This window comes from Rhincodon typus, chromosome 32 (genome assembly GCF_021869965.1).
Source record: "Rhincodon typus isolate 14 chromosome 32, sRhiTyp1.1, whole genome shotgun sequence".
Taxonomy (NCBI): domain Eukaryota; kingdom Metazoa; phylum Chordata; class Chondrichthyes; order Orectolobiformes; family Rhincodontidae; genus Rhincodon; species Rhincodon typus.
This window is the reverse complement of record NC_063363.1, coordinates 29,030,947-29,042,447: the sequence shown is the minus strand read 5'-3', so window position 1 is coordinate 29,042,447 and position 11,501 is coordinate 29,030,947. Positions and strand designations below refer to the sequence as shown.

Here is an 11,501-nt window from a genome sequence, read left to right as displayed (position 1 = left end):
GCAGTTTTTCTTCATTTAAATAATATTCTGTTCTTTGGTTCTCCCTTCCAAAATGAGCAACCTTACATTTTCCCGCATTATACTTTGTTTGCAAAATTTTTGCCCACTTACTTGACCTAACACATCTCCCTGCAAACTGTTATATACCTCTCTCAGACCGCCCTTCCATCTATTTTTGCGTTGTCTGCAAATTTGGCTGTGGTATTTTCCCTTCCTTCCTCCATGTTAGTAATATAGAGTGCAAACCAACACTGATCCTTGTGGTACCCCACCAGCCAGAGTTGCCGACCCATAAAAGAACCTCTTATTCCCACTCGCCATTTCTTGCCCCTGAACCAATTTTCTATCCACATCAATTTAGTACCCCCAATACCCTTATCTCATGACTTAATCTTTTGTGGGGTACCTTGTCAAATGCCTCCTGGAGGTTCAAACATATCTACTGGTTCCCCTCTATCCACTCTGGCTGAGACTTCCTTGGAAAAACTCTGATAAGTTAGTCAGAAATGATTTCCTTTTCATGAAGCCATGCCAACTCTCCTTGATTTGATTATGATTTTCTCAATGTTCTGCTATTACTTCCTTAATAATTGATTCCAGTATTTCTCCAACAGATGTTAGGCTAATTGGCCTGTAGTTATCCACTTTTTGCCTCCCGCCTTTCTTGGATAAGTATGTCACATTGGCAATTTTCCAATCCTCTCGTACTTCTCCAGAACCCAAACAATTTTGGAAAATTACAGCCAATGGATCCACTGTCTCTCTAGCTGCCTCTGGGATCCTAGGATGCAAACCATCAGGGCCAGGGCACTTAACTGCCTTTAGCCCCATTCGTTTGTGTAGTACCACTTCCTTAGTGATATTGATGGTACATAATCCCTCCCCTGTATTCTTTAGCACTAATGCAATGTTTGAAGTATCTTCCACAATAGAGACAAATACAGACTATCTGTTTAACTCCTCTGCCATTTCCTTGTTTCCCAATAGCTGTCTTCTCCAGATTCATTTTCAAAGGGGCCTATGTCAATTTTGACCTTTCTCTTCCTTTTTATATATTTAAGAAACTCTTATTGTCAGTTTTTATATTTTTCACTAGTTTGGCCTCGTTTATTTTGTCTGTCTTTTTTAATCTTTTAGTCCTATTTTGCTGGATTCTGAACTCCCCCCACCCCAGTCTTCATGGTTATCACCGACTTTGGTCTCATTATATGCTTTGTATTTCAGCACTAATACTCTCCTTAACTTTTGTTATGGATCAAATCAAACCGTCTCAAAATATATAAAGGAGATTGCCTAGACCCTAACTTTTATCTTACTTAAAGGCAAGTGTAAAGTGCTGTGTTCCAAATGTGATTGATTGGTCACACTGTTAGGCTTTAAGCAAACACACTTATTCTTCTGCCACTGTTAAAACACAAACAAAAAAAAAACAGTTGGCACAACTTCAACTCTATCGAAATAATACATTATTTAGCTATTACTCATCAACTGTTCCAATAAAGCTGCATCCCATAAACACACCCTTGGCAAAGGCAAATTCAGCAAAATAGATTTCCCTCACTTGCTATCTCTTCCAATCTAGAAGAAAAGAACACTGACTGAATGGATTTAGCAGCAGAGAGAGAAAACTCAAGCTTTTTGCAGCAATAGAGAAAGAGCTGTATCTAGCAGCTTCAGTTCCAAAACCCCAGCTTCAACAACTGAAAGCTGAACTAAAATCCTGAGCTTTTATGAGCTTGACTCCACCCACTCATGCTTTTTCTGTCTGATTTTTAAAAACTCAAAGTTCTTTACTCTGCTTTCCATGGAGCAGACACCTCAGCACCAGGTTGACAGCACCCCTCTTCAAGAGAAACAGGACTGAACAAATCGCTCTTCAAAGCACATATTGTCTCAACTTCCTCAGTTCGGCATGGTTGGTTTATCCCTCTCCTGGAATCTTTCCTCCTTATTTGGATGTATCCTTGCTGAGAGTCATGAATTACCTCCTTAAATGTCTGCTGCTGCCTGCTTACTACCTTCATACTAATCTGTCCACCCAGTTCACTTTAGCTAAGCCTGTCCTCATTTCATTGTAATTTCTTTATTCAAGTTAAACACTGTTGTTTCCAGCCCAGTTTCTTACTCTGGAACTGAATGTTTAATTTTACCATGTTATGATCACTACTTCCTAGGGGATCTTTTCCTCAGGTAATTTATTAAACCTGCCCATTACTCATTATCCATTACCAGATCCAAGATAGCCAGCTATCTGGGTTGGCTCCATGACATGTTGCTCGAAGAAACTATCCCTAATTCACTCGATGAATTTGTTGTCAGTGCTACCTTTTTCAATTTGATTAAAGCAATAAACAAGAATATTAAAGCCACCCCATATTTATTACTGTATTCTTTTTGCATGCTCCAATTATTTGTTGATTTATAGCCTTTCCTACGGAGTGGCTAATGCTTAAGGGCTCTTTACACTATTCCTACCAATTTCTCCTTTCCCTTGCTCTTTTATACCTCTGCCGATATGGTCCATCTATCATCCGAACCTAGATCATCCCTCACAACTATCCTCATTTCATTTCTTATTAACAGTGTTACCCTATCACCTTGTCCATTCCTTCTGTCTCTCTGAAAGGTCAAATATCCCTGAATGTTATGTTCTCCTTGTAAACCATGTTTTCATAATGGGTATCAGTCATCAAATGATAGCTTGAAGACTGGAATAAATTCAGAATCCAGCAAAGGAGAACTAAAAAGATAAATACAGATAAGATAAACTATGAGATCAAACTGTCCAGGAATATAAAAACTGACAATAAGAGCTTCTTTAAATATATACAAATGAAGAGAGAGGTCAAAGTGGACACACTCCCATCCTCATCAGTAATTTAGAAAAGGGAAGCTGAAATAATGTGACATTGTAAAAACTCTTGGAAACCACTTTTAGATTTTAACCAGAAGTACAAGTGACCTGCCTGTTATCAAATACTCTGTCAGCAAATGAATTAAATTCGTCATAATTCTAATTTATGCTGCACAAAAATAACAAAACATCCACAGTGTGGTAATGCGATGTATCTTCATGATATTTCCTGATCTGGATTTCCTACTGACAAATTGACTGTGTTGTGAATACTTTCCTATCCTGGATGGGGGAAAAGTCTGTGATCATTGCTCCCAAGTAAGTATTAAGTGAGATTTAGCCACACACCTGCACATACAACACCATTGCTGGAACTTTGCAGTTCTGGTTAAAAGTGTAATGAAAAGGAACTGAAAACAGTTTTCTGCTGTCCTGATTCCCACATCATTGCTGAACACCCTGTGCCCTATTAAACTGATTTCAAGGTTAAACAGTTTGCACCTTGACCCTGTGATCTTCAATGGATTCTATTGTCTCCTTTTACTTCACCATTGAGAATCATGTGTCACAGAAAGAGGCTATTTGTCCCAAGGTGGCTGTGCCAGCATTTTGGACGCGCTCTACAATAAGTCCCACTCCTCGTGTTCTATCCTTAAGGGGTTATATGGCCTACTCCTGTTCCTATTTCTCAGTCTTTTGACCTAATCCCTTTAAAAGTGCAGATATATGAAGAATGCAAGTATTCTTGGCTGTCATTGCAATTGGCAGTTGATGTTGTAAGCCAATTTCTCTAAGGAATTAGACAGAAACCAACAAACAGAAGGAAGGGATAGCAAGAACTGCAGATGCTGGGGTCAGAGACAACAGTGTGGAGCTGGAGGAACACAGCAGGCCAGACAGCATTAGAGGAGCAGGAAAGTTGACATTTTGGGTCGGGACCCTTCTTCAGAACAGAAGGAAGGTTAGGTCATGTTGTAATGACTCAGTGCTTCAATTTCAAACTGTGCTACCACTGAACTAGATTTGACTCCCAGAATATCTCCACATTGGCTGCATGAATTCTTTTGATTCTCAGTTGTCAATTGATTTGGTGAGTCAAAGTTGACTATTTCAATTCTGTCCTTGTCTTCCGCCTTTTGCCCCACTCCGCTCCTCCTCCAGACATCCGCTATTTCCACTCCTCGCTCTTCTGTTTGAGAAATGCGAGCAGGCAACGCAGGGGTCAGAGTGCATTACCTCGGCAAGCTTCGATGTGGACATTGAGAACTTCGTTCACCAGCAAGAGCAAGAGCACAAACCCTTCTTCAGTGATGATCCTGAGATTGACAGCTTGGTGCGTTACTCTTTGGTAACTATTGATGGCAAAAAATGAAAATGTATTTCCCATGTAAATGAATGGCTAATTACAAATGTAACAAGTGTGAAAGCATTTTTCTATGTGAGACACTGGTTCTCAAGTACTTTTTTAATCATTAAAATTAATCACTGTGACCAAATCTGCCATTAGAAATATATTTAAGGTCTTTCAATTAAATCATTTCCTTCAACCTCGGTTATTGAATTACATCAGAGGCAGAACATCACTTGCCATATGGTTCTAGGCATGCACCAATGATAGGATGTCTATTACATGTTGTGCACTGTATCGAGAGTAAGAGTTTATAGTTGTTGTAACTTGAGCTGGAACCCCTATTGATATTCTGCAAAGTCAAGACCGTTAAAGACCAATTTTTCTCTTGTCCACCTCTGTAATTACTCATTTTTGGCAATTTATTGTGTTTACGTGTTAGCTTTTCCCTGCAAGGTTAGTCTATCTTTCTCCCAGCGTAGCTTAACCTTTCAATTGTTGAAGATTTTGACTTCTTGCTGGGATGTAGTATCTATTATTTTGGCCCAGTGGTTATTTATTTTTATTGCAGCAACTTTAGACAGTGAGGTAATAGCAAGTTATTTACTCCAGAGTGGTTAGTACAAGCCTGAATCCATTCCCATTGAGTCTCCATACTAATGCACTTTACAAAAGGGATTAACATTGGTAACTAGAAAACCTATTCTTGTCTTTTATTCCATTTCCCCTCACTAGTTCAGGTATGAACATGCTAATTAGGAGAAAGAGTGAGTGCTGATTGGTGCTAACATGCAGATGATACAGTTTCTAAAGTAAAAGCAAGCTACTGTGGATGGTCTGAAATTAAAACACAAATTGTGAGAGAACCTCAGCAGCCATCTGCGGAGAAAGAAATTTTTAACGTTTTGAGTCCAGTATGACTCCTCTTCAGAACAGGTTTCCCCAACACTTTCTGTTTTTTTGCAATTTCTAATATGGTTTCAGTGCCAAGGGTGGGTGAAGCAGCTATCTTCCTTAGGAATTCATTTCCTGTTACCCTATTTCTGTCAGTTGAGCAGCTCTCTCACCTTCTGGAGGTTTCCATTAACTCATTCTGTCCAAAGAGTTAATTCAAAATATCCTGATCCATGTGGATGAAACATCAACAAATTGGTGAGGAAATGAATGATCAAAGTTGCTCATTTATTTTGGTCCTATGTCCAAGAGGCAAAGGAGCCAAAATTGTCATTCTGTCATGTGATCAGTCAGTGAGAAAGGCAAGGGCCTGGAAGCTAGCAGCTTCCCTTCTCCTGTGTCTGAATCCCCTCCTCACAGCTGGTGGCTGCCAGAATAGAGAAAATCAGAGCTGATGAGGTCTGAGTACTGAGCCCCTAGATCTCTAAGCTGGGACTTGTAGGCCATGGATTTGAGCCCAGCAACGGTGACACTAATGATTGCTCACTTCTGGCAGCGATATTAGCTGTGATCCTGGGGTGTTAACCATAGATTATCACACAAATGGTAAACAGAGAGGTTGATTGGCAGATTTTTTATTGGAATACACTCTTAAGATTGTGACCACAAGTGCATGATTTACGCTGTCTTTAAATTGGAGACTTCCTAAATAGGTGGCTGTGCTTTCATTGGCTGATGCTTCTCGTCAGCACCATTACTGTTTTTACTTTATGAATATTAATGAAGCCCGAAGGATTAATGTAACATTTAATTATGTGTTAGCTGCTTTGAAAGGGAAGCGTGGCAACATGAAAAAGTGTTGCTCTGGGCCGTGTCAGTGCTACGTGCGCTTGTGTGAGGTGGGGGGGTTTGGGTGTGGGGAAGCTAGGTGGGAGAGAAAAGAAACAGAAGACTGAGAATATCTAGCGAGTAGTCTGTGGTTATGTTGAATGAACAATGTAGTAAGGGAGTCCAATCAGTCAATTCAACTCCATAGAATGTTAAAAATAGTTCAATCTGCTGTTCAACTCCAAACAAGAGGATCGAGATCACCCTTTAACTAGTTCAGTCCCAATTCAAACAATGACATTTACCTCAGAAGATTGCTGTTCCCACTTGATTAGCCTATACCTCATTCATGCTGGAGCTATAGAGCCAAATCCACTTTCTCCATCATATGCAGCTTAATAGAATTTTTTAGAATCTGGGAAAGTGCTGAATTTGGCCACAATGGTGCCAGTGGGAGCGGTGGTTAGCCTGTCAGAAGGGCAGGAAGACAGAAAATCTGAGCTACCGCTGAATTTAATGGCAAGGCCATTCTGGAACACCTTATCTGTTAGCCAGTCAGTAGCCCTGGTTGAGAGGCTAGCCAGTTGTCAGATGGAATGTCTGATGGTAGATAGCTGCAAGGTAGGACCAGAGGGAGGACAAAAGTATTGAGAGGGAAAGGGAAGAGAGAGCTTTGGGATGATCATGAGTTGGCATGGCGATCTGGTCAGAATTATGGGGGAGAGGGTCTTAAATTCGGATCATAGGAACATAGGGGCACTCCATTCAGCCTGTAAGGCCTGAAGTGCCATTCAATACTATCACGGTGATCATCCATGTCAGTGCCTTTTTTCTTCACAGTATCCCCATACACCATTACATCATTGGCATTTTTGAAAACGGCCAGTCTTTAATTTATACTTAATGACACAACTTCCACAGCCCCCTGGGGTAGAGAATTTCAAAGATTCAGCAATCTGAGTTCAAAAAAAATCTCATCACCTCAGTATTAAGGAGGAGGCAATGGCCTAGTGGTATTATCGCTGGACTATTAATCCAGAGACCCAGATAACATTCTGGGGATCTGGGTTCTAATCCCGCCATGGCAGATGGGGGAATTTGAATTCAGTAAATATTTGGAATTAAGAATCTAATGATGACCATGAATCCATTGTCGATTGTCAGGGAAAGACCCACTTGGTTCACTAATGTCCTTCAGGGAAGGAAACTGCCATCCTTACCTGTCCTGGCCGACATGTGACTCCAGACCCACAACAATGTGGTTGACTCTGAACTGCCCTCTGGGCAATTAGGGATGGAAAATAAATGCTGCATAGCCAGTGACGCCCTCATCCTGTTAATGAATAAAGGAAAGAAAAAAGTGCCGTCCCCAACACTTTGGATTTGTGTTCCCAAGTTCTAAAATCCACAGCCAGGTTAAAAATGTTACCTGCATCTACCCTGTCACTCCTACATAAGGAGGAGCTCTCCAGTCACCGGGACAGGGCTGCTGAAGATTTGATCATGGGCTGGTTAGCTGGCCACAGTAGCTACTGAAGATTAGATCACAGGATCTTGGGGGAAGATCACTGCAGTTAAACTGGGGCCCCAAACGGAAGTACACTCGCTCCTTTTGGGCCACAAGCAGTGTTGGAAACCCCATTACCTACAAGTATCCCTGTTAGAACATAGAACATAGAACAGTACAGCACAGTACAGGCCCTTCGGCCCAAGATGTTGTGCCGAACTTTTACCCTAATCCTAAAGTCTATCTAACCTCCACCCCTACCTTATTTTATCACCCATATGCCTATCTAATAGCCGCTTAAATGCCCCTAATGAGGCCGACTCCGCTACCCTCTCCGGCAATGCATTCCCCGCCCCTACCACTCTCTGAGTAAAGAACCTACCTCTGACGTCTCCCCTGTATCTACCTCCACTCACTTTAAAACTATGCCCCCTCGTAATAGCTACCTCCACACCAGGAAAAAGTCTCTGGCTGTCCACTTCTATACCTCTGATTATTTTGTACACCTCTGTCAAGTCACCTCTCATCCTTCGTCGTTCTAAAGAGAAAAGCCCTAGCTCTCTCAACCTTTCCTCGTAAGACCTTCCCTCCATTCCAGGCAATATCCTGGTAAATCTCCTCTGCACCTTTTCCAATGTTTCCACATCTTTCCTGTAATGAGGCGACCAGAACTGGACACAATACTCCAGATGTGGCCGAACCAGGGTTTTGTATAGCTGGAGCATAACTTCACGGCTCTTGAACTCAATCCCTCTATTAATGAAAGCTAACACACCATACGCCTTCTTAACAACTCTATCCACCTGGGTGGCAGCTCTCAGGGAACTGTGAACATGAACCCCAAGATCCCTCTGCTCCTCCACACTGCCAAGAATCTTTCCGTTAACCCTGTGTTCTGCTTTCAAATTTGTCCTTCCAAAATGAATCACTTCACACTTTTCAGGGTTAAACTCCATCTGCCACTTCTCAGCCCAGCTCTGAATCATAGAATCCCTACAGTGTGGAAACAGGCCGTTTGGCCCAACAAGTCCACACCGACCCTCCGAATGCATCCTATCAATGTTCTTTTGTAACTGAGAACAGCCCTCCGCACTATCCACAACTCGACCCACCTTTGTATCATCCGTGAGCTTGCTAATCCACCCTTCCACTCCTACATCCAAATAATTTACAAAAATCACAAATAGAAGAGGACCCAGAACAGATCCTTGTGGTACACCACTCGTAACTGAGCACCATGCTGAATATTTTCCATCCACTACCACCCTTTGTCTTCTAAGGGTCAGCCAATTCTGAATCCAATCTGCCACATTTCCTCCTATCCCATGCCTCCTTGCTTTCTGCATGAGCCTACCACGGGGAATCTTATCAAACACCTTACTTAAATCCATGTATACCACATCCACTGTTCTACCTTCATCCATGTGTTTGGTCACCTCTTCAAAGAATTCAATAAGGTTTGGGAGACATGATCTACCCCTTTCAAATCCATGCTGACTATCACAAATCAAACTGTGCCTATCCAAGTGATCATAAATCCTATCTCTCAGAGCCCTTTCCAATAATTTGGCCACCACTGAAATAAGAATAACAGGCCTCTAATGTCTGGGGTAATCCCTATTCCCTTTTTTGAACAAGGGAATGACGTTTGCCACTCTCCAATCTTCCGGCACTATATCCATGGACAGTGAGGACGAAAAGATCAGCCCCAAAGGCCCTGCAATCTCTTCCCGCGCTTCCCGTAGAATCCTTGGATAAATCCCATCAGGCCCAGGGGACTTATCTATCTTCAACTTCCTCATAATTCCTAGTACATCTTCCTTACTAACATTCACCTCTTCTAGCCTACCAGCCCGTTTCACACTGTTCTCCCCTGCAACTAGGTCCCTCTCAGTTGTGAATACCGAAGAAAAGTATTCATTAAGGACCTCTCCTATCTCTTTAGGCTCCGTACACAAATTCCCGTGATCGGCCCTACCCTTTCCCTTGTCATTCTCTTATTCCTCACATACATGTAAAAAGCCTTGGGGTTTTCCTTGACCCTATCTGCCAAGGTTTTCTCCTGCCCCCTTATAGCTCTCCTAAGCCCTTTCTTCAGCTCCTTCCTGGCTAACTTGTATCTCTGTAGAGCCTTTTCCAATCCTTGTTTCCTAAACCTTACATCAGCATCCTTTTTCCTCTTAACTAGTCGTTCGACCTCTCTTGAGAACCAAGGCTCCCTCACTCGACCGCATCTTTCCTGCCTGCTGGGAAAAACATATCGAGCACACGCAGTATGCATTGCTGAAACAATCTCCACATTTCTATAGTGCTCTTCCCTGACAGCATCTGTTCCCATTTTATGTTACCCAGTTCTTGCCTAACAGAATTGTAATTACCCTTCCCCCAATTATAAACCTTACCCTGCTGTATGTACCTATCCTTTTTCATGACTATTGTAAAAGTAACAGAGTTATGATCGCTACGCCAAAATGCTCTCCTACCAACAGGTGTGACACTTGGTCCGGTTCATTGCTAAACACCGAATCCAAAGTGGCCTCTCCTCATGTTGGTCTATCTACATACTGTGTCAGGAATCCTTCCTGAACGCACTGGACAAAATCCGCTCTGTCTAAACTATTATAACTGAAAAGTTTCCAATCAATATTTGGAAAGTTGAAGTCACCCATGACTACAACCCTGTGACTTCTGCAACTTTCCAGTATCTGCCTCCCAATCCGCTCCTCCACTTCTCTGCAACTATTAGGGAGTCTGTAAAACAAACCCCAACAAAGTGACTGAGATAACAAGGTGTGGAGCTGGATGAACCCAGCAGGCCAAGCAGCATCACAGGAGCAGGAAAGCTGACGTTTTGGGTCTGGACCCTTCTTCAGAAGTGACTGCTCCTTTCTTGTTCCTGACCTCAACCCAAACTGACTGTGTGGACATATCATTCTCGAACTGCCTTTCAGTGGCTGTTATACTAGCCCTGACTAGCAAGGACTAGTTGTACGAATTTGATTTGGCAGCAGTGGCCTAGAGTTTCTTTGAATGTGATGCTCGGATCAAGATCAGACAGGTGCCAAGAGACAGAGGAAGAAGCCAGTGATAGGGTGCTCGGGTGAAGAGAACGGTGAATGCTGTACCATTAAAGGGACCTGGCCATCGGTAACATTGTGTAATGGTTTGCACAGCCTGTCATATTTCATAATTGCTGAGTTTTCCACGGGCCTGTACATTCACAAAGTAATTAGAAAAGGTCAGAATTCATCATTATCCGCCAAATCAGCCAGAAAGCACTGTGAAGTCAATTAATTTTGCATCTGTATTTTTTATGACCCGTTCAATTTTTACACCCGACTGTAGGTCTTTATCAGAACAGATATACTGCAGCAGGGCAGTAAATGAGAGTTTCTGTGCAAATGAGCTGCGGTAATTGGCATATTTATTAACTATCCCCTCCCCCATGCCCTTGTACAGTGACTTAAACAACAAGCTCCTCTTTCTCTCTTGGGTTGTAGCTTTAGAGCTGCGTATAATCCCTGCTTTACTGGAAAGGGAATTTGATCCAAAGCTTCTTGCTCAGACTCTCTTGTCTACATTGTTTGGTAGGTATCAACTATTAGAGGTTTATTACTAGGAATGCACAAGTATTCGTATCTGGGACCCAAATCAAGTATTATTCCTGGACAGAGATACTCTGCAATTAATTCATTAAAATACCACTGCACATCTTGTTTTTAAAAACCGACTTGTTGATGAAGGATTTGTATCAATCCCGTATAGAGGCATTACCTTTACTTGCTAAACATGAATAAGGCTGTCAGCTATGGCTCTTGCCCCAAAAATTGGAAAGTTACAGAGACTTGAGTGCAAAATCCAGACTGAATCTTCAGTGCAGGGCTGAGGATGGGCTGCATTGTCGGAGGTGCAGTTCATTCCTATGTGCTCTGGCCAAATGCAGGTAGGTCTTTGGCTCAATGTCTGTTGATACTTTATCCTGAGCTCTCTTCTTGGCAGTTTTGTCACTCTGAGGTACAAGGTGAGGAAACAGGTGCCAAGTCTACCACAGCCAGAAGGAATCAATCTTA

At 42.2% G+C, this 11,501-nt stretch overlaps 1 protein-coding gene across 10 annotated transcripts in view; it reads left to right on the top strand.

Moving 5' to 3' along the window:
* Positions 1–11,501, top strand: part of pknox2 (pbx/knotted 1 homeobox 2) — a 400,561-nt gene that overhangs the window by 296,058 nt on the left and 93,002 nt on the right. For all 10 annotated transcript variants that reach the window (XM_048615463.1, XM_048615462.1, XM_048615465.1 and 7 more), the window contains one exon: positions 4,016–4,187. In XM_048615463.1, the coding sequence (XP_048471420.1) occupies positions 4,016–4,187 (172 nt within the window). The remainder of the gene's footprint in view (positions 1–4,015; positions 4,188–11,501) is intronic.